General features: G+C 38.3%; 1 protein-coding gene and 2 pseudogenes across 1 annotated transcript; 1 reads left to right on the top strand and 2 right to left on the bottom strand.

Annotated features, from left to right (window-relative positions):
• Window positions 1-1,776: 1,776 nt before the first annotated feature.
• On the bottom strand, window positions 1,777-7,947 carry LOC140930699 (uncharacterized; annotated as a pseudogene).
• Window positions 7,948-11,567: 3,620 nt separating this feature from the next.
• On the top strand, window positions 11,568-12,206 carry LOC140931938 (uncharacterized). The gene has a single exon (XM_073381624.1). The coding sequence runs from the start codon at window positions 11,568-11,570 to the stop codon at window positions 12,204-12,206; it is 639 nt and encodes a 212-aa protein (XP_073237725.1).
• Window positions 12,207-18,433: 6,227 nt separating this feature from the next.
• Window positions 18,434-24,302, bottom strand: LOC140931939 (uncharacterized; annotated as a pseudogene).
• Between the last annotated feature and the right edge of the window lie 547 nt (window positions 24,303-24,849).

Here is a 24,849-nt window from a genome sequence, read left to right on the forward strand (position 1 = left end):
AGCGCGGGAAAAAACACGTAAGCTCAAGTTGTTTTGGTCTTTTGACAAAGCTGTGCTTTAGAATTTAGCTAGATATGGAATATTATCCCTCATTCAACTGAGCCCTCATTTGTCTCATTCTTACCAGAAATCACCAGATCCGCACATCGCAAATCACACTTCGTTCGGCTTCTTTTGATCACGATATAAAAGCGAACCTTTTTAGCGAAAAGAAGTGTTTCATACCTTTTACTTTTTATTTATTTCCACCGGATATATGAAATACAATTTACACAACCCGCGTGTAGCATTAGCTAATCTTGGAGGGTATCAGTAATAAATAAACATAAATATTAGTCTACAATATTACTACAGCATAAGATTGACATTAGTTCTAAGGTACAAATTATATTGGTATAGTAATATAATTGAAACCTCAGCCTTCGATAAACTTAAAAAGTACCTGCCTAATAGTGAGTGTTTCTCCATCTCTAAACTTTTGAACCCTGTTAAAATACTCTGTCACAGACACCACTATTGAGGAGTCTGTTTATTTGTAAGCCTTAATTCACCTGAATTACTTTATTCTTCCCATCACCCTTCTCAGATGTACATGTAACCTTATTTTGTACACCTGTTTTCCCTGTTGGGAGGGTTTGTGTGAGCAAGGGGGTAAAAAAGAGTGAAAATGATAAAAAACTGGGAATATCAAAGCATCAGTAAAGCTTGGGGAGACGCTAGAGGTGTGTCATAGGTAGAGGGGTGGGGGTAGAGGATAGACAAATTCAACAATATTACACAAAATAATAAGTAATTAAGTGATAAACAGGATGCTAAAAAATATATTTTCAATAGAAAGATCATGGAAGGAATTTTTGGCAAAATCTCCAGAGTTGATTCAGAGTGTGTGAATTTGTTTGCTGGCCACCCTCATTTACCTTGAATTTCCCAGTATATCCTTATAGGAATCACCCCCCTTTAATTTTTTTCCATTCCTGGTAAATCCTTTGTAGTAATGGTCTAAAAATAATGGATCTACCACTGAAGCTGTCAAAGTAATTTTTGGCTTGTGTCGTTTTTCATAGAACCAACTTTGTCTGGACAAAGGACCATGACATCTTGTTTTGTAGAGAGCTTTTGGTTACTGAGCCATACGCCCACAAAGTTAGAAGTGTTGAAAGAGCAAAAGCCTGGGAGTAGATTGCCTCCAGTTTAAATAGCATCCAAGCTCCAAAGTTTAGAGTTACAACTAGATCCGTACGTGATCGCTACACACTTCTGACAACCAGAAAAGCAGAGCAGTTAAGAGAGGAGGAGAAAGCTTGAGGGATAGAAGTTACACCAACAGAAATTGACTTGTTATTGGAAGAAATTTTGGAGAAAGAGAAAGCTGCTAGAGCTGAGATTGAGTCTGGAGATACCAAAAAGAGAAAAGCAGAGCAAGACAAGGCAAGTGCTGACAACATTAGAAGACTGGCAATGGAAAGGATGTCTCAGACTAAAACCAGGGAAAGTGATGTGGGAGAAACTTCTTCAAAGAAGAAAAAAACAAGGCGCAGCTCACATGAGATGCTTGAATTTCTGGAGAACAAATCTGAGAGGGACCACCAAATGAAACAAGAAGAACTAAATTTAAGAAGGAGTGAGCAAGAAGCAATGACTGCTATGATGAGACAGCAACAGCAGCAACTTCAGAATTTGCAGGCCATGTTTGTAAGCCAGCAAACACAGCAAACACAAGCTATGTTGGCTCTCCTAGAAAAAGTTGTTAAGAAGTAAAGGTGACAAGGGTTTTTTCCTTGTCCCAACTTGTTGTCATTCAAAAGCCTTCATAATTATATCACTTTGTAAGGCATTGTTTATTTACAATTTGTTTGGTAGTTTTTGTTACAATGTACTTCTGACATTAGGTACTTTCCTATTTAATGTAAACAAAATGCTAATGGCCTGCTGTTGCCTATATACTTGTGTTAGTTACGTCACATCATGTTGTGACGCTGTAAAAAAACATTATTAAAGTTGTTTAGTCTGACTGGCTTCTGTACATTTGTGACATTCAGGCAAAATAATCGTGAAGTGAGGGTGGGTCTAATTCAAAAAACTTGGAAGTTTCATTTCCATACAGGCATGTAAGTGCATTTCTCAGAATTGCACAGACAATATACATTTTGCCAATACTACTCAAGCCTATTTTAAGATTTTTTTTGAAGTCTATGAATTTAAAGTAGTTCACTATGTCCCCAAATAGCCATTCAACGGATTCCCTCACAGAACTCATTCTGGCATTGTACTCTTGCATCTGGGGTGTTAAAACAGCATTTCTGAATGGTTGTTGGAGTTGCACTCTGTGCGGGTAAGCTGGATCACCATATAAGCACATTAGGTGGCCATGGGGGGAAACTGCATGGTGCTGGAGATCTTGCAGCAAGCCTGATTCGGCTAACATAGCTGCATCATGTCTTCTACCTTCTGAAAATGAAAGGTTTAGAAAACAATTAGATGCGTGGACAATGGTTGTGACCTTGTGATGCAACAACAATACCTTTATTCACCTTGTACTTAATTAATTACATACTCACGTGAAAGAGAAAAAAATATATATTTATTTGTACTTAATAAGGCCTGGAGCTGAAATAATCCTAAGATTTTCTAGCCAGTTCTCCAGAATTTAAAGTTTTAGAGAATTGAGATAGAATTTATTTCTAAAGAAGCAGTTTTAAAATACAATGTATTAAGAAAGAAAGTGTATATGCTTAAGTTATGTTAACTATGTTGTTCTGACAGCAAATAAGGTTTCAGTTGTTTTTGGAATTGGTATGTGTTTAGTTCTTTAAGAGTTATGGGAATTTTGTCCCAGATGGTACATGCAGCATATCCAATTGTTTGTTTCCCCGTATTAGTTCGCACTTTTTTTACGTAAAGATTCTGTTTCGATGCATATCTGGTATTGTATTTGTGGACATTACTGGCATATTGAAAATAGTTTGAGAACAGCTTTGGCAGGAGGCCTTTATGCCAGAGGTACGTGAATTTTAGAATCTGAAATCGATAAACATTATGTACCGTAAGAACGTCTAATAAATTTAGTAGGGGAAGTGCACTTTCTGTGTGTTCACCATACGTGGTGGCAAAGAAAATAAGCCTAGCAGAATGGTTTTGCTTAACTTGTATCTTATCAATATGTGTTTTGTATGCACTCCCCCATGCTAATATTGCATAAGAGATATATGGGTATATTAAGCTATAGTAGATTTGTTTCATTTGTAGAAGAGTTAGATAATGTCTCAGCTTAGATATAATACCATTGTTTCGCGCAATTCTTGTACAGATGTATGAGATATGGTGATTGAAAGACATCGTTTCATCAAGCAAGACACCTAGATACTTTATTTTTTGCTTCCTTTGCAGCACATTTATTGTACCGTCTGCACTTTCAATCTTGATACTTACTTGGTCATCTTTTTTCTTTGACGATTTAATGATCATGAAGTTTGTTTTAGTGAAATTAATTGACAATCTATTTACATCACACCATATTTTCACTTTTTTAAGTTCAGAGTTAACTATTTCCTCAAGATCTTTCAGGTTGCGGGCTGAGGCAAAAACGTTTGTATCGTCTGCAAATATTCTAAATGTTAGAGCATTTGAACAGTTTGGTAAATCGTTTATGTAGATTAAAAATAATACCGGGCCTAGGGAACTCCCTTGTGGAATACCGCACATCATTGTTTGCTTTGACGAAATTGTATCTCCCATCTGTACATATTGCTGTCTATTTGTGAGATAGCTTGCAAAAAGTTGGAGAGGCACGCCGCGTATCCCGTAGCGTTCCATTTTCTTAAGTAAAATTGTGTGGTTCACCGTATCAAACGCCTTGGAAAAGTCCAAAAACACGCCACAGGAATACAAATTGTTATCTATCGCATTACGTAAATTATCAGCAATTTCTTCAATGGCTTGTGAGGTTGAATGTCCCTTTCTAAAGCCGAATTGGAACTCGTATAGGATTTTATGCTTTTCCAAGTAATTAACAAGCTGTTCACAAATGATTTTTTCGAAAATTTGGGTTAGTGCAGAGAGTGTAGAGATAGGTCGATAATTAAAAGGATCCATCTCCTCACCCCCTTTATCTATTGGTGTGACTTTTGAAACTTTAAAATTTTCCGGAAATGTTCCTTGCAATAGAGATTGATTGAAAACCACACTTAATGCCTCATATATATGGTTTGCTGCATATTTTATGCATCTTCTTGGAATATCTAATGCCGACTTGTCTACTTTCAAACTCATTATTTTGTCATATACTTCAGTTGGGCAAATGCCACGGAACATAAAACCATTTGGTGTCATAGTTCTATCTAAATACACTGAAGGGTCTATGTCATGTTTTGGTAGTTTATCTGCTAGGCCATTTCCAACATTTATAAAATGGCTGTTTAATTGATCACAAATACTCTGTTTGTCTATATAAATTCTATTGTCACGCAGCAGTTTCTTGATTGTATGTTGAGTATTTTCTTTTTTTGTTCTTATTACTTTGCTAATTAATTTCCATGTGCATTTTATGTTTTCTTTTTTCAGTTCAAATTGTTTAGAAAAATAATTCTTTTTAGCTGCGTGGATAATCCTATTCAACTTATTACTATATGCTTTATACTCTTTTACTTTGCCTGGGTCCATACTGTATAAATTAGTCTTTACTAATTTGTGTCTTTGTCTGATTGAGTGCATGATTGCTTTCGAAATCCAAGGCCTTTCTAAACGCTTTCGTTGCCGTTTTGATGCTTTGCGCAAAGGAGCATGACGGTCTGTGATAGCGGTCAGATTGTCTACAATAGTAGTTACACTTTCATTAACATCAGTTGATATCAAGCTTTTGAAGTCAACTGCAAGTAAATCTTGGTGAAAGGCATTTTCATTAAAATATCTAAAGTCTCGAAAAAACCTTGGTTCATTATTTGTCGGCAGTGTGTTGGCCATTGTACAGAATACAGGTAGATGATCAGAAATATCAGCAAGGCAGAGTCCAGATTTAATCAGCTTTTCGGGCGTATTCGTGTATATATGATCGATAAGTGTGGCCGTATGGTCCGTTATTCTGGTTGGTTTGGTAATAATTGGCATAAATCCTAAGCTAAGAAGCATGTCTAGGTACTCTGACGTTTGTTTATCTTCATTATATTGCAATAGATTCTCGTTGAGGTCCCCAAGGACCAACACCTCGTGTCCCTTGGTATTAAGTTGTTCTAATTGTTTTTTCAAAATACTATGAAATAGGTCTCGGTTTCCTTTAGGGTGTCTATAGACACAGCCTATTATAATATTTTTTTGTGCAGTACGTGCCAGCTCTATCCAGCATGACTCTATTCCATCATCCGAGATATCTAAGTCACTCCTTCGTGAAAATTCCAAGTTATTAGATAAATACAGACCAACACCTCCTGCCTGCGTTTTTGAGTTAGTTTTCACAAAAGCATAACCAGGAATATTCAAATTTGCACTCGTATTTTCATTAATTTTACTCTCTGATATTGCGATGATATCTGGCGTTGTCTTAACTGTGCTTAGAATATCATGCAGCAAGGATTTGTTTTTTCCCAAACTACGAATATTACAGTGGAATATCGAAAACCCTTTTTGTTTAAAAGCGTCATCAAATATTTTGCCAGACTTTTTAACTGAATAATAGTGAGATTCAATGTAATTATCATTAGCGCACTTAAATGGGTCATTTTTGTCTGGTGAAACAACTATATCCCTGTATAAGTCTACTTTTCCAGAAAGTCGATCTTCCGAGTTATAAACCCACGAGCCTATGGTTTTTAGGAATTCATCATTTTCCAAATCTTGAAAAGGAAAAGAGTAATTTGGTATTATTCTAATACTGGTAACGGAGTTATTATGATAGTGCACTATTATAAGCTATGGAAAATTTTGGTAATAAATACTTAGTAAAGAGTAACAACATAATAAAAGTAATACACCAGCTACACTACTTATCTTATAGGAGCGATTCCAATTCAAGACTGGTTTGAACGTGGGGGAAGGCTGCTCTTAAATTTATCAAGGGCTTCGTATGAATCAATTACCACTACGTTCGACTTATCTGATTCTTTAACATAGATTCGGCTGTTCTGAGTCCAGATATGTTTCCATCTGATCTTTTTCCTCAGCTTGTTAACTTCGCCGAACAGCTCTTTCTTGTACCTGGTCAGGGATTCGGATATGTATACTTTGCTTTCGGCAGTGATACCAAGATCGGGGAGGTCACTAGCTTTCTTGTCAATAAGCTTCCTTCGGTTCGTATAGAAGCTATTCTTCATATCCCTTCTCGTGAACTTGACTATTATCTTTGGTGGTGCATCTTCTTTAAAAGTTGGCAACGGGTGAGAGGTCGATATATCTGCCTCCTTCACTTGTACGCCGATAGCTTGCCCAACCGCCATTACAAGCTGATTACACATGTAACTCTCACTCGGCGGGACGCCCGAAATTTCAAGGCAGTCTCTCCTTAGATATTCCGCCAGGTTTTCAAAGCCATTCATTGCGTCTTGAGCCTGCTTTTTTGCATCGTCTAGGTCTTTCTGCATCTGCTTCAGGCTCGTTCCCTGTCTTTGAATCTTCTCATTAGCTTGTTTCAACTGTGCAAGTACATCATCGTATTTCCCATTTACGAAGTCAACTAAATGTTTTAACTCCTGAAACCCGTTGTTCAGATTGTCTAACTTCCGTTCTAAGGGTTCTATTGCTTCTTTTAAAAGATTCTTAATCTCTTCTCGTGTAATACCCATTTTTGCGCCGTTTTGGACGGAAGGCCGTTCAAACCCGACCGACCGTCATCACGGCAAATGCAAATCCTCAGTAGAGAACCTGATGGAAATTTAAGTTCTTTGCAAAAGAATTCATTCAGTATTCTAATCTGCAAAATTATATCTCTGAAGAGATCAATCACCTCCACTTGATGGAACTTTTTCAGTATTTGATTCCTGATTTTTACCCTTTTTGACCTTTTTTTCAGGGGTCGGTTCCTGAAAGGTGGAATAACTCTATTCCAGGGATAAGTCTGCCTTATTCCAGTCATAACTTTATCCCAGGACAAAGTTATGACTGGAATAAGACAGTTTTATCCCTGGATAGTGTTGTTCCACCTTTCAGGAACCGGCTTTTGAATTTTTTGCCATCTTAAGTTTTTTTATTTTCTTCATCTTTCTATTTATTTTTCAGGGTTATTTTTAATTAACAATTTTAAACTGAAGTGACTACCATGCATAAATAATTCCATACATTATTATAATTATTATTACCTATTGGGCCATATAGGTTTCCTATTAACCCATTCGGTAGAGCAGCAGATTGAAATTTTAATGCATGGACTCTCTTGTGTCCATTGTATACAGCCCTCTGGTGCTGTCCTGGGCGACTTATTGGTCAAACCGTGCCATCGACAAAAGCAAAACAGTTTTCCAAGGGAGAGCCTTTAGCTGAAATTACGTCTGCATATTGCTGTAAATGGTTGGGGTCCATAACTTGATTGTTCCACTGAGTTAGTCTGTGGCCATGCCTGTCATAGACATAATCGAAAACAGTATTTGTTATCATGCTTAAGACCGGAACTGGCCTTGCAAATCTGTGCACCATATCACTGTATCGACAGGGGTAAGCCAGTCGCTTCAGTAGCATACATAGCCCTTCTATGCCATCGCAAACGGAACGCTGTGGGCACTGGAATGTTGGGGGAATCTGTAGCCTGTCTGCCAGCAAGGGAATGTGCCATTTCTCGACTCGAAACTCGGTATAACACTCAGCAGGATCCATTTCCCCCAAATCGAACGATGCGTACGAGTTGTAAGGAAAATCCAGATTCTTCGACTGATAAAAGTCATAGAGAAGGCAGAATTCTTCGTCATCAAACATGTCGCGGGCATATCCAACAAAAACAAAATCCCTGATGTCTTTAAACGACGACATAACTAAAACCACCACTTGTTGAGCCTCACTTGTTGACGTCTTCATCTTTGTACAAGACGCGGGTGCTTAACTTTCAATTTTCGCGCCGAAAACGATGTTCTCATCCCAGTGTCCTAGAGCATGCCACGTCATAATTTCGTTCTCGTTTTCGTCCTCGACGAAGCTGCTTAAGGTCCCTATTATCTGGAAACGACATCAAGAACAATTACATCCACGATTCATACCTTCCACACTAGGGTCAGAGTTCGTGCGCTGCAGCTACCTGAGCAAACTGAAGGGTTGACCCCAGTAGTGAGGGAAAGGCCTGTTACAACACCAACCCTTTCACAGCCTAAAGAGGCTACACCTGTACTTGACACTCCAGCCTTGGATAGCATGGCTGATGCTTTTTCTTCACCTCAGGACTCTTCTGTGTAAGATTCAGGACTTCAAGCATCAGCGCCTGAGCAACCAGAAAGGAGATACCCTCTCTGAGAGCGTAAACCGCCTTAGTGGTTCTACTAGTCCTTAGTAAACTTAAGTGTTCGTGACTTTGAGACTTGCCCCTATCAGTACGTTACTTTGTATTATTATCAGGTTTTAGTTTTTCTTTCCTTTGCTTTAAGAGGGGCCATTTGTCATATCCCATGAATCCTTATGCGCTTCATACATGCACAGTAGGTTCTTCTTGCCATGTGCTTACAGACTTGAAGTAAAATATTGTTGAGTTCTCTGTGTTCGTTATACAATTTCCTGGTACATTACAAACTACAAATTCCTGGTAAATTACAGTCAGGCTGCGGCGGTCGGCTTGGCATGGCTACGAGTGGTGTGTGAGAAAAACTATTTTAAAAGATCTCAGCTAATTTTAAACCTTGATATTTTTTTGATAATCGATTTTAAGATTTTAAATTTTTTACTTGCAAACATATTTTACTTTTATTGCAATAATTAATTAATTAGTTAATTAATGCACGAGGGCCCAACTGAAAACCGCCTTGGCGAGTTGGGCTCCCTCTATAAATATCATCATTATTATTAGAACAGTCAATATTATTATGTAAAGATAATATTATTCAATTGTCAAAAATATGTACATAATTTACAGAAATATTTGGAGTAAGAATTAAGCACTATATAATATTAAGAATAGTATAAATAATAAAAATAGCAATCACTGTGTCAATAACGATTTTACAAATACATTTCTTGCAGCTCAGATGCAGTCACTAACTTTTGCAGTCAGTCAAGAGTTTTGAATTAAGTCATTACCAATCCGTCTCTGATATTAATCTTGTATTAATATTGTTATTATTATTATTATCATTATTATTATTGTTAAATACTAAGTCAACCTGTCTCACAAAGAAACATTTGGTACAAGGCATGATGCTAGTATGCTGGTGGACTCCAACTGCCTCCATAAGCTTAAGCAAAATGCATTTTCTCCAACAGGTGAGCCCATGTGTGTGTTTGGGGACCCTGCATATCCTTTACGAGTTCACCTGCAAGCACCATATCGTAATGGCATTTTAACTCCAATGATGGAAGCATACAATGCTGAGATGAGCTCTGTCAGAGTTACTGTTGGGTGGCTGTTTGGCAATATTATTAATGATTTCCAATTTTTATATTTTAAGAAAAATTTGAAAATCGGCATGAGCAGTGTTGGGAAAATGTATCTAGTCTGCGCACTCCTTCACAATGCAATAACATGTTTATATGGAAACAGCACCGCAGAATTTTTTTGGGCTGAACCCTCCTTCCTTAAAAGACTACTTCAGATAAACCACATACATTGAATGGATTTATTTATAACCAATAGAAGTAAGCATACATACAGTATTTCCTGATGTAATGGACACTTGCTTATTATAATAAAGGAAAATCATGTTGAACACTTGTCACCAATGAATGAAAATCAACACAGGGTGAAATAAGGCGTTTCTGTATTTCGGAAATCTTGCGGAAACCTGATAGTTCAAGTTTCCATCGCATTTCTGGACGGCGGTTTTGATGGGAAACGCGTAAGAGCAAAATAAGGTCGACATTTCACGTTTCCACAGCGTTTCCGCAGCGTTTCCTTTGGCTGAAATGTAGAAGGCCATATCAATCACGTTTCTGCAGACAATTTTCTACGGAAATTTGGTAGCTTTAATTTTAAGGAGGTGATGTGCTGCCAAGGATTTCTCGGCAACAACACTATTTTTAAAACGCTCTTAATGATGTTCTGGTGTGACTTCTTAGACAGTCTTAAGGCTGTCTATCTGACTAAAACAGGCCAGTGGCAAAAGACGGAATGTAAATAGATACAAAGTGTTTTAAGTATCCTGCTAGTTTAGACGTTCTTGGAGTGTATATTTCTTAGCATTGTGAACAAATAAATGATTTCACTGAAGTAAGATGGGGCATTTTAATTTCTCTTTGTGGAGCCAATCATAGGTCTAAATGACAGTCGTCTTTTACTTCGACAAGATTTGGCACGCTCAAGCGTACTTAGGAACCATTTGGTGAAGTAAACAAAAGCCGGGATGGAAAACTAAGTCGTGGTCATGGTAGTGGTCATTCACAGAGATACACTATTTTTATTTGGGAAATTTTAAGACTATTTGAAGCGTATACCCAAAGCTGAGATTTGCCCAGCAAAACAAAGAAACCTCCACTAGCTTTAGCCCAATGTTAAAGCCAGTGACACTTCGATGAACAGTACATGAAATACACATCTGTAGTATTCATTCTATAACAAACTGCAAAATGTGTATGATAAATAAATTTTCGACAATGTTTTTCGACATGTAGGTACATGTAAAAATTTTAAGTTACAACAAGCATACTATATCGGAGTTCTAAATTAAGGTCCTCGGGAGAAGAGGACACACGATTACAATATCAACGTTGGTATACCTTCCTGTTAATAGCGACAAATCGGGACTGAATTCTTTGAACAGGGATGAATGTTGTAGGACCGGGAAGTTTAAATACCTTAGCATAGTAAACAGACAGTGGGTTCTTAAATAGCGAATTGTTGGGATACTCTTTAAACCACTGCACACAAACAAAACAATGTCCATTCTTATCAATAACGAATGTTCTAAAAAATAGTTCACTCGGCCCGGCCTGCTAATTCCTAACGAAATTTCGCCTTCATCGCCAACCCATGACGCCATCACCCTTGCATGCTTATAAAGGCGGCTTTCAGTACCAGAGCCAAAGCGCTCCTTGCCTACACACAGAGACGAATACTTCTTGTACGTAGAGTTGAGAAAGGCTGTGGTAAGATCCAAATATGGATACGATGTATGTACTCTGCAACTGGACTATCTCATCACTATCAAAGCAACAGCAGTGATACCGACTTGGGAGGTTAATCACACTGAGATCCGTTCATGCATTGCAATTTGGTTGTAACACACCATTCAAGGCCCCCATCCAAGTCAAAGAATTGGTCGTTTCCATGTGACCATCAGCAAAGTTGGTTCGTCGGGCTGCGCTGCATAATGGATGAAAGGAGTCCTTAAAATCTGAGGGGACTGGGTACTGCAGATCATCAAGGGCACTCATTGTCAAAATTATGTGTACAAAGTTGAATTTTCTCAATCCTTAAATTTGGTTTAAAGCGTTTTAAAGAATCAGAAAAGGATATGATCTTCTACACTGGCCTGACCTTTGGTCAGTTTGTAGCATTATTCAATTTCCTAAATTCCCATGGTATTTGTTATCGTCTAAATTACTGGGGCTCTGATTATGCTAAGGTACAATTACCTGATATAGAAGAGAAGGGACAAAAGCGCTTCTTAGAGCCTGATGACAAGCTTTTTCTGACATTGTGTAGATTGAGGGTTAATATACCAGAGAAAGTACTGGCTGATAACTATAATATTAGTGTATCAGGGGTATCAAGGATTTTTGCTACCTGGCTCGACTTACTTTTTTCAAGGTTAATTCAACTTCCTGTTTGGGCTACAAGAAGAACAGCTGAAGAAACAATGCCCAAAGTTTTTCGGCAGAAATACCCACTCACAAGGGTCATCCTTGACTGTACTGAATTATTCATTGAAAAGCCCTCATGTTTCTGTGCACAATCTGAAACTTACTCCTCATATAACTCCCACAATACAGCCAAAGGCCTTGTTGCAATAGCACCTAATGGTGCTTTAACCTTTGTGTCAGATTTGTATGGAGGTCATTGTAGTGACAAAGTTATTGTTGAGCACTGTGGCATTCTACATCTTCTTGAAGAGAGTGTTGCAGTAATGGCAGATCGTGGTTTTAAAATCTAAGACCTATTAGCCCCAAAGAAAGTTTACGTTAATATTCCACCCTTCATGGGAATTAAAGACCAGCTAAATCCTGAAGAGGAAGATGAAACCAGGGAGATTGCATCAGTTTGCATACACGTGGAACGGGCTGTTGAAAGCGTGAAAAACTTTAACATTCTTAAACAGATATTGCCAAATTCTATGGCTGAAGATGTTGACAAATTTGGAAAGTTTGCTGTTTACTAGCTAATTTCAAGGGGCCTTGATTATACTACCAGTGGCCCCTTGAAATAAGCCAGTAAACAGCAAACTTTCCAACTTTTGTCAACATCGTCATCTTTTTAAATAAGTTCTTGAATTTGTGAGAAATACAAGGTACATAGTATTGGTGTACAGGATTTACCCAATAAGTGTTTGATAAAGTAGACATGTTGTGCGAAAAAGGGAAATAAGCACCAAATAGAAAAGATTTTGACATTTCTTTAAAAAAGTCTTATTGGTAGCATAGGAAATGCATGAAAACAGTGTGGAGAATATGCATACTGATGCCAGGGTTTAAAGGGTTAATTAAGGAAATATGGTATTTGTAATTTCACGGTAGTAGAAGAGGAAATATTGAAACTTAATGCAAATGGACATCTTCAACTTCAACTTTCAACTTCAACTTTATTCATTCACTTTCAATTTACAATTACACGATAGCTTCCACCCGCGTATAGGAGAGCCTAATCGAGGCGGGGGAAGAGACACACAAATTTAAAGAAAGAAAAGAAAAAAAGAACTATTTTACAAACAGTACCAGCTGTCGCAAAATAAAAACTATAGTATGTATTAAGCTAATTTAATTTGCATTATGATATACACAGAGAATATAAATCTAGTTGTGTTCCTGAGCTAGTTAAATTTAAGTTGATGCATGATTTCAGTGATTTCAAGATAGTCATCAGATTTAGATAAAATTTCAAAGAGCTTATTCCTTATCTTTTTCCGAATGGTAGATTTTGGTATGTTTCTCATATCTGAGGGTAAAGAATTCCAAATTTTTGGTCCAACTCTTAGAAAAGAACTACGCATTTTTCAAGCCTTGAGTGTTCGGTATAGAAATCATCATTGAGAGAAGATCGGGTAGGATATGAGTGCACCTCAGAAATCCTAGTAAAGGCTCTCTTGATATTTTCAGGTGCAGAATTGTTAGCAACGTCCCACATGATACTACAAAGACAATCAAAGTAAATAAAGGATAGGGGAAAGACTTTTGATTTTAAGAAAAATGGTACAGCATGTTGCTTATAATCCGTAAAGTAAATCAGGTGTAGGGCTCGTTTTTGAATTAAGAGTATCTTATTTATATAAGTTTTAGGTGCAGAGCCCCAAGCACAGATGCCATAATAAAGATAGGGGTTGATAAGGGCTTGATAGATATTTAAGAGGGGACGTAATGGAATACTATGTCTAAGCTTTGCTAGAATTCCCACGGTTCTACTTATCTTTAAGCAGATTAGATTAATATGGTTTTTCCAGGAAAGTTCATAATCAATCAGAACACCAAGGTATTTGACAAAATCTTTCTTTTCTAAGGTACTCAATGCATTTATAGCTGGATCATAAGCTTTGATGGAGGGATTATATGTTAAACATTTCTGCCGAGGACGGAAAAGCACATAATTAGATTTTTTGAAATTAAGGGTTAGCTTATTGGCTAAAAGCCAGTCACTGACATTATTTAGTTCAGAATTAACTATCTGTTCAAGATTATGGAGGTTCTTGTTTGCATAAATAATGCTTGTATCGTCAGCAGATAAATAAAATGAATGATGCTTTGAAGAATTTGCAATGTCATTCACATACAATAAGAATAAAAGTAGGCCCAGCACAGAGCCCTGTGGAACACCAAACAAAGTTGTTTCACTGTTGGAAATATAAGAGCCATTTACAGTGGTTTGTTTCCTATAGGTTAGTAAGATCGGAACCAATCATTAGCAATACCTCTTATGCCATAAAAATCAAGTTTTTGAAGAAGAATATAGTGATCAACAGTATCAAAGGCTTTTTTCAGATCTATAAAGAGTCCACAGGTGAATTTACCACTATTCATAGTACTCTGAATTGTATTAACAATATCCAGAATTGCATGTTGAGTATTGTGACCACTCCTAAAGCCATTTTGGGAGTTTTTCAATATATTGTGCTTAATGATAAATTTACTGAGTCTTTGATACATTAGTTTTTCAAATATTCTATTGAATATAGACCAAAGAGAAATAGGCCTGTAATTGCTTGCACAGGACTCATCATCATCTTTATAAACTGGCACAATCTTGGCAAGTTTTAGTTTGCTGGGATGTTTACCTTTAGCAAGTGGCTGGCTAATAATCTGTTTGCAGCCTTTTAGGATTTTAACAGGACGAGAACATGCCATAAGACTTGTAGAGGGGCAAGGCCTGAATTTGGGCACTGACATCATTGTGAATAATGGGTTCAAAGTTAAAAGAGTTTGGCAAACGGTTGTTAGTGAGATATTCATTAAATGAGTGCTTAGAAGGTGGTAGTTTGGAAGCAAAGTTATGTCCAACACTAGCAAAATGCTTATTAAGCACATTTGAGATTTCACTAGGGTCAGTTGAACGACTACCATCAGGTTTTTTAATAATAGAAATTTGGTTTACTTTCTTCTTGGAGGTAGATATTAGGTTATTAATCCCTTCCCAGGTTGCCTTCATATTATTAAGATTTAGTTCGAAAAAGGAGTTGTAGTAATTCCTTTTACTTAAACGAGTTAACAGTGATAATTTATTACGATACAATTTGTACTCATCCCATAGACCATCGTGGTATAACTTGTTTTTCTTACATATAGATCTTCCAGATAAATAATTTTCATGCAACAGGTGAAGGTACTTAAAATATTACAGGTTTGTCAGAAGTGGCCAGTTGCCATCATAACCATCACCTACTTAACTGTAGAGGCTGGTTATTCTGCTCGGTAGTTGTTTACAAGATGTGACGAACTGTTAAAAATTGCTACTTTTAAAAAATCACCTGTCAACTCACAACATTCTTGCAATACTAGATGGGTGAATAAACGTAATGTCAAGTTAACAAACCGATGGCATTGAACCTAATCAACTCTTTGAATAGTTCTTAAACCTATAGACACTATTTCCTGGGGTGATTATTTTCAGTCAGTTATTGGAAAAGATGTTTGGGTACATAGGGACTCTTCTCCACACATACAGTTAGTAGCTCAGGAACCATAGCCTAGAGATAAAAGTCAAGAAGCTTTTTCTTGGTGCTTGCCAGAATGTGGGATCAAAGAAAATTCTTTCAATGTGTATATCCTCATGATTCATGAAATAAGTGTACACAACCAAATCACACCATGGCTTTCTAGTTATTGCCATACCCCCCTGAACTTGTTTATAGCATGAATGTTTTTGTTTGAGTCTGATTCCTGATTCTGTAATCTCCAAGCAGAAATTCTTGGTGTGCTTTGCAAGAACTTTAGGTAATGAAGTTTGCTTTGTATCCACTCGTTTCTTTAACTTGGATGGGAATAACTTATATTTTTCCTCAAGGTGTCCAATTGGATGATATTTATTTGTTGGATCACTGACTTCACCATCAACACCTGCAGCCAGCACAGGATTATACTTACCAATAACAAGGCCTTTATCTTTCACAGTGATGCCCTCATGACCATTGTTTTCTTGATTTTGAATGCATTTACCTATGATGACTGGTTCCATTTGCAACCCTACTTGACACTGATATGGTATATTTGGCGTGCAGTTGTACTGAACCACATCCCTCACAAGCCTATCAGGCGGTGTAGTTACTCTTCTGTTACTGATTTCACCAAATTTCGATGCAGTTAGTTTTCCACATCTGTATTGAAACCAATCTGAGTTGCTAGATTGCCCTCTTGTTTTTTCCTCAACAGTGTTGATACCATCTTCAGTTATTTTGATGGTTTTCATGCACTCTTTACAAAATGCTATAAAGTTCTCATCAGCTAAATCCAAGTCATCTGGGTAGCACTGTGGGATTGGGTATGGTAAAGTTACCATTGCTTTGAAAATCAGAAATCATAGCTTCATCAGTTTCAGTTTCTACAATCATGCTAGTTTCAGTCTGTTGTTCAGGTAAGTTAGAAATTGCTACAGAATGGGAAATGATTAAGTCTGGTAGAAAGTTGATGTCTAGTGGCTCACACTGATTTTTCCCAAAACAATGTACTGAGGCTTTCTTGAAAAGATGATCTAATTCACATTTAGAAGCTTCTACCTCTGTCTGAGTGTCATTTCTTTCATGTTTACCAGGTAGATAATAATCATGATCAACAAGAATAGTGTGTTTAGCAAACTTATCTTCTGTTGTTTTCACAGCAACAGGCTGCCAATCATTGCCTTGCAACACATTGAGAATTACTGCATTTGACTCCTTAGATAAGTTTTTTAATTCATTGTAGAGGTCCTTAATCTGTTTTCTTGTAACCTGCAGAGCAAAGGAGGGACATGATGAATATGCCTCTTTCTCGTTTTTCCTGTCAGTCCTTTATTCAGTCTTCTTTCTTTTGTCAGCATCACAATCATGCTTTATCATCAGTTTATCTTTGAAAAAAACTGGAATGTTTGAGGTTTGTTGGGTTGGTTTATGCCACTGCTGAGGCCTTTCTGTGCAAGAAGTGTTTGGAGGAATCTGCTCAAGGCCACTTTCAGAGAAGTCAAGCATGGCATATAATAAGGCCCCAACATGTTTACAATATCCATTAGCGCCAGCTTTACAAGTGTATTGAGCAGAAACAACTTCACCTGTTTTGTTTTGTCTAACTTTTGTTCTATACATCTTGTTTCTGGTCATAGAAGCCTTTACTCTTGCATCAAAAAAGCAGAAATCATCATGAGAGCTGTTAATTTTTACATCCAAGACATGGGAAGCCTTAAACAAAGCCTACCCTTCTTGTTTGCTTTTAAACGCCCCTCGTCTTTTTTCCTCGCTGTTTCTCCCTCCAGACAGATACGAAAATATAAAACTGTGTTGAAACTCGGTGCTTTTCCTAGGCTTAAGGTCCAGCCTTCTTTGGGCCACTCAACAACCTTGTCATCACGTTCATTGCCAGTACCTTCAAATTGTTTTTTTCCAATGGAGTGAATTCCCCCATCAGGATCAGTTACCTTCATGTGTAGTCCACTAGAAATATAATCTTTAACCCTAAAAATTAAATATTGGCAAATAAAATAAAAATAACCCAGCATGGATGCCAAAACAATGCACAAATGTCACAGTTAACTTTCAAGTAGTTGCATGCAAGTGCCAGAAACACTCGTCCCTCGGCACCTCAACCAACGTTTCAACTCATCGTTTTTTAACCGTTCAGGTTTCCGTCCCTTTAAAGATGCCCCAGGAACGTCGTCTTCCGTTAAAATTGTTGGTAAAGTTTTGTTCTTTGACCTTTTAACATCTTTGAACGCCTTGTTTGCCGCCATTGTTTTTAAATCTCCCGGGAGTGTCCCGGGAGTTTGACTACAAATACCAGCATGCAGTGCTTGCGTGACGTCATCATGCAAATGTGCTATTCGATACAAATTATCACTAGATATCCTAATGTGATTTTATGCAGGCTTAACTAAGTAAGACCTTATTACATTATTTAATGATTTTACTTTCAACTACTTCTTAGAGTTATTTTGGAATGGAAATGCACAATATTAATTTTAAAATAGATGCCATTACAATGTTATTTAATTAATTATTATATAACTATTATGGTAATTTAATCATTTCAAGGAGAAAAAAGGTTAAATTTTCTCAATAGGCCATTTCCAAGCTCCCCTAGGCCACTGTTTAAAAACGAGAGTAGGTGCTTAGCCTTTGGTAGGGAAATCATTTTTCATTCTCATGTAAATAAAACTCATTTTCACAAGAAAGGTTGTGCACCTAGACTCATTTTGAAAGTGACGGTTTTTGGAACTCGGAAGTGGTCTATTCTAAAAGGATTATTTAATTGAATTGAAAAAGTTTTAGTATCAGATATAGAAAATAGAGATGCATTGTAAGAATTATTTTTACTGACTAAATATTTATTACACGTATTTACACACATATATATATATATATGAAAATGGAGAGATAATCATTTAAATTAAAACTTACTAGAAAGGCACTTGAATCTGAATCTGCTTGATTTGTGTGGTATCAGCGAAAATGGAATCATGAAATGGTCCAGGGTCTAACAAGGGCCCACTTTTTTATGTACGGGATAGAATGAACAGTATATGATTCCAAACTGGAGAGTTAAGTAAAGTGTCCACATTTAGGAAATGCAGTGAATAAATAATCAATCTTTGCGGCTCCAGCTCCTGCCGGCAAACAGAATACTCATTTTCTGCTTTTTCTTTCAAGAATTCAAAAGCATCGCCTCCGCGTCTCTGGCTCTTTTTAGTGCTGTCTCCAGCTGGTTCACTTGATTTTTTTTCGAGGCCATGCGTTCCATGGCTTTCTTTCTGCTTTCTTCAGCTGCCTCTTTATCGTCTGACTTTTTCTTTTCCTTTAGTGGAAAAGCTATCTTCCTTCTCACCTAGCTCCTCTATAAGTGCATCCTTTTTGGACAACTCACAATCGATACCACTAGCTTAAAGCTCTTCTCACTGAGTGCATTAAACTTGGTCTGAAGCAGATTCCATCGGTCTCTGACGCCCCTTTTTTCTTTTATCATAAATTGTGGATTATACAGTTTGTTCAATCTCTCATGGATTGATTCCCAGACGTTTTCCCTATTCCCTATTGTTGAAACGGTGAACAGTGAAAACAATGAAATCATTCCATGTTAAATAGGAAAACTGACTGCTGCACTGGATAGAAGCCCAGCATAATGCGAACATCAGTCCCCGTTTATTCATACAAACACAAACACTTAGGTACTGCAAAGGCAGTGAAGTAAAAAAAACAAAAAAAAAAATGTAACAAGTTCCGAGTTAAGTTCTTTGATCAATAATAAAGATGATATCGTGTCTGCTGCCCGTCAGGAAAACCCCCCTCACTAAGGAGGAAACCTGAACCCTCCCGAAAGCAGAGCCAGACACTTAACATGAACCTTGAGGGAGAGAGGTTGAACTAGAATACAGAATTATGAGTACATCAACCACCAACGGCAATAAATTCAAATGACACAAAAAGAAAAAAGCATTGACAAACGAAACTCAGGCAGCGATGTCAGCTTAGAATGATCACCTCAGTAAAATCCCGTCCCTTTATACATGAGTATCCGTGACAGCTGTCAATAAGCTGGAACCGTGAAAACAATAATTTGTTGCTATTCTTAGAACCGCAGCAAATAACAAGTTTTCCCTATTCCCTATTGTTGAAACGGTGAACAGTGAAAACAATGAAATCATTCCATGTTAAATAGGAAAACTGACTGCTGCACTGGATAGAAATACAAAGAACGGGAGTGAAAATGTAACTAAAATCAAATTCCCAGAGATTTGGTAACTAGTAAGCGATTATCAAGAGAATCTTCTACATAACCGTCCTTGGCGGTCTCTGAATGCCATCTACCGTAGCGTTTCCAGCATCTGTCTAAGACTTGTGCGTTGGCTGCTGTAGTAGCTCCGCCTGATCTGAATGAGTGTAGGCTTATGTTGGCCGTATTGGGCACAAATTCGCCCAACAGCTTAACTAGGGATTCCCTTGCGCGGGTATAACTGAGAGGTTTTACTTTGTCTATAACTTTATATCTGGATCTAACTTTGACTATAGGTTTGAACAAAAAATCTGAAACCTTGGATGTACTGATGCCTGTTAATTTTAAGTACCTTTCTAGATTTGACACAGGACAGGTAACCTTACCGGATCTACTGATCACCACTTCATTCCCCTTAAGATATTGATCAGTCTTACTATGGGACCCTTTGATGGTTAAATGAGTGTCGATTATGCTAATGTCACCGATAGTAAGGTTTGCTAGTTCACTGAAACGGAAGAACCCCGCAAATAACAGTAAAGCCATAGAAATGTCCCTATGTATAGGCAATTCATCGGAATGCTCATGTTTAATACAACATGCTGTGAGGGCCTCCTTGGAAATGGGAGATTTCTTCGAAGTGGGTTTGGCATTTTGACGCTTGGCCCCTTCCACCATATTTTTGACAAAGGTGCTACTCATAGGATTAAGAACCCCCGCAAAATCATGAGCCCATTTTAAAGCACAATAACTAGATTCAATCACAGAGGCTGATACCTGAGAGGTGGCCAAGTGGCTAAAAAACAGAGCTGCATCAACCACGGAGACAGGGAACACAACTAACTTGTTAGTATTAGCAAACTTAACCCAACGATTTAAAGAACTTGTATAATTAACTACTGTTCCACAGGCTTTGGATGAAAGGGCTGTTTGCTGCAACCCTTTAAATAGTTCAACAGAAGTAACTTCTCCATGACTGGATTTTAAACGGTCTTGAATTTCTTTCCATGGACCTTGGCTGAAAATATTTAGACCTGTAAGAAAGAAAATAGACTGTGCGTGATGTGATATAGCATTACATATTTGTGTAAAACTATAAGCGATTAACCAGTATTACAGTGATGTTTAAGATAGCGCTACCGATAGTTTACAGCATATTAGTATATAATGTATCATCTCTCAACTTGGTGTGATGTCATCCATGGACTCCTAACTTCAATGCCACCTGTAAACAAGTGGTACCTTTCCTATGAAGAGGGGTAACATAAAATTGTATGTTCTTTAATTGCCACCTGTGGGCAAGAAAATGCCACCTGTGGGCAAGAGAAAGCCACCTGTGAGCAAGGAAGAGCCACCTGTGGGCTTATTGCTGTACGAGTACCTGCGGAAATACTATGTATATACATCAATATTAGCTTAACCTTTGGTACAGTGTTCACACAAACCTTTCGCTGACAAACAAAATCCCCTATCACTGTGGCCTTTGCCCACAGACTGCCAATTAACATGCAATGCTATAAGTTTAAACTCCAGCTTTTCACCATGAAACAAAGAATTGTAAGACCTGCCCTTAGTCGTAGCAGCTAAATGGAATTCAGGTACTCCAACCCAGTCAATCACGCACTTAGAAAGATGGGTGCCATCTGGGCAAATGCAGGGCCAGAACGAAGCCCCTTTCCAAAGGGGTATTATGAGTACTCCCTTAGCTTTGCACAACTCAAAGTGACGCCATGCCCTGATTATTTGGCTCGGAGGGGGTACCACCCAATTGTTTTCTCCCTGCCAATTTTGAATAAAGGCATCAACGCCTTCAGACCCTGGGTTCCAGAAGCGGGAATTGAACTTTATGCATTTAGTGTTGTACCATGTGACAAACCTATCAACTGTGAAAGGACCCCACAAAGTGTTAAGCCACTGAAAGATATCTGAATGTATGCCCCAATCATCGACATCGGTGAGTTTGCTGAGATAATCAGCAAGTTGGTTGTTATCCCGTGGGACCCAGACTGGGATGACTGAAACCCTGTGATTGTTGCACAAATTTACAATTTCTTCAGCCAATGTTTGGAGGTCAGGTTTAGTACTGCCTCTGTCGATTATGCGCGTCACATTTTGATTGTCAGTGTACCATTGTACTTTGTGTCCTGTGAGGGTGCGTCCAACGGATGATAACATATAATAAACAGCTCTGAGCTCTCGCCAGGTGGAACTCTTTCTTTTTTCATCAAGGGACCAGTCCCTGGCATACTAAATTTTGCTTGTCGGAAATGACATAACCTCCATACCCAAGTTGGGAAGCGTCTGAATAAACAACAGAATCAAAGACTTGGGTTTTGTCAAAAAGGTCTCTACCATTCAGTTGACTCACATTATTGTGCCAAAACTGAAGCTCATTTATCACCCTTGGGGAGCAGGAAATGAAAGAATCCCAAGAGTCCCTAGTTTCTATGGCAAGGTACATTTGCCTAGTGTACAAATACACGGCGGAACCAATTGCTTTGTGCATAGATATTATGCGACCTGTAACTTCGGCTAAGCATCTGGCCGTAACCTTGTGTGGGTTGGCGAGAACAGATAAAGTGGATTCCCTGAGATTGGACACCCTAGTGTCGGTTACATACAAGCGATTTTCAGACATATTAAGAATATAACCTAACCAAGTCTGAATAAGGGATGGGTCCCAAACACACTTGTCTGCACTAAGAAGGAAGCCTAATTTGGCGAGATCTGCTCTTACTGCTATGGCATCCATGGAGGTAGACTCCTTCCAAGAATTGCCACCTAGGCCGTCATCCAAAAACATGCAAATTCTCCTGCTTGCGCTTCTCCAATAATTAATTACAGGTTTCAACACCTTGGTGAATATGTAAGGTGCGGTAGACATACCAAATGGTAATACGTTAAAAACAAAATAAGTTGGTTTGCCCTGATATGGCCATTGGAACCCAAGGTAGGTCCTATGGCTGTCAAAAATTTCAACATGATGATAAGCACTTTTGATGTCGAATGTATACAAGTAATATCCTTCCCCTAACAGTTGTTGAGCAGTACTGATGTCTTCGCATTTGAATTTGTACTTGAAAAGATGAGGGTTTACGTGTCTTAAGTCGAGCACAAGGCGTTTCTTCCCCTCGGCCCGCACGGACACAGTTAAAGGGTTCACTACCCATGGTGGACTGTGGACAAATGAAATACAATTGGCAGCTATAAGATCCTCTAGAGCCTTGGTGACAAAACAAGCATTATCTATGGCGGATTTGTTATTCGCCAAAATGCATGACTCAGGAATAGTAAGCAGTGGTAATTTGTAACCCTCTGTAATAACACTCAGTACCGAGCTAGGGGACCCTATTTGCTCCCATGCTGAAAAATGAGATTTTAACCTCCCGCGAACACTTTCTTTACCACATTCCAGCTCGAAAAAATCTCCCTTCGCGGGTGTTGTAAAAATACATGAATCTATGGGATCATCGAAAAACTCTGAAAATTCAGAATTCCCTGACACGGGTTCTACATCATATAGATCATAAAAATTAGCACTTAACTTCTTTCCTTCTTGTACTCCGGCAACCGCCAACAGAGGACATTCATTCCGACAATGACCTGGTTTACCGCAACTAAAGCATGTGCCGCGTTTTGGAGCCGTGCCACTTGGAAATGGAAATGAGCCTATGCCTCTTGGACCTCCCGTGGAAGAAGAAAAACGGGGAGAATAGTTTCCTGCGGATAGAGAGAAAGGGCTGGATGACGGCGATGAGTTTGCAATTGTGTTTCCCGGTGATCTAGGATTCCTGAACCAGGGGCGAGCCTTCGTGGCTTTTGCGGCGCAAGATTCGGCTATTTTCCGTTGAGCTTCTTTTTCTGCTTTCTTCATTTTCTTGGCGTCCTGATCATCGTCGGTGAGCTCGTTATCAAGGTATTCCCCAACAGTTTTCCAGCCGTAGTCGGATTTGTCTGCTATGAGAGTTAGCTTTTGGCGTTGATCGATAAGTTCAATACCTTCGTTAAGCTTGGCAATGCATGCCTCGTTCTTTCCCGCCACAACGGCGTCCTTGGCCTCGTTCACCGCAGACTTCACTTGTTCGTTATGCTTATACTGTTGTTCGTGTCCTTTCTTCTTAAAAATGCGAGGTTCAGTGAGGCGTATTTTCTTTAGTTCGCTCATTTGTGTGTTTGAAGACTCCTCAAGCTGTCTCTTCATAGATTCCAACTTGTTGTCCATGATGGACGATAGTTTTTCCAGCATTGTTGATTGTTGCCGTTCCAGTTCCGCTTGGATTGTAGGATCCATGTTCGGTGTAAAGCACCGAAGAGAAATGTGACTGCTGAGCTTCGAATCCAAAAAGATTACGGCGATAAAAATCAAGAAAAGCGAAAAAAGCATTGACAAACGAAACTCAGGCAGCGATGTCAGCTTAGAATGATCACCTCAGTAAAATCCCGCCCCTTTATACATGAGTATCCGTGACAGCTGTCAATAAGCTGGAACCGTGAAAACAATAATTTGCTGCTATTCTTAGAACCGCAGCAAATAACAATTTACCACGGTCTGGACTGTCTTTCTTGAACTGGAACAATTCACTAGCAATCATTTCACGCAAAAGAATGTCATGCTCATCTGTCCATTCCATTGCAGGTTGTTTACTGGTAGCCATCTTCACGGCAGAGTCTAAATTGTTTAAACAATGACAATAAATACATGACAACCGTTCATGCAAGTTCCTCAACTATAAAATAACAGCTCAAGTATCAATAGGAAAAAAATTCGGGAGATAAATCATATAAAAGCACGAAAATCATAGAGGCGAAACTCATGTTTTACAGGCGACGTCAAAATAAGCAAAACAAAGTCGGCGCAGAGTCGCGACGGCTGACCACGTCGGTGGGAAACATGGACCAGAAATAAATTTGACTTCCGGTTGCCGTCGCCCCCCTAGAAAACATCTGGTGCTTGAGTTCCCTAATGACTTACCAACTGCCCGAAAACGCCTTCATCATTGACATACTTTCTTTGACTCCAGACGACCAATGAAAAGCCGTGATTTGTAGCATGTGACATGCTATGCGATTAATTTTAACTGTGAGGTTGTTATCTGAGTTGGAATGACTTTGTTATCAATTTACGGTTTTAAATTTCTCAAGCAAGACTTAACTTAAATGTCATTGTTAGCTTGTGTTATGTGAGTTGACATGACTCTGTTA

This window comes from Porites lutea, chromosome 3 (assembly GCF_958299795.1).
Source record: "Porites lutea chromosome 3, jaPorLute2.1, whole genome shotgun sequence".
Classification (NCBI taxonomy): Eukaryota; Metazoa; Cnidaria; class Anthozoa; order Scleractinia; family Poritidae; genus Porites; species Porites lutea.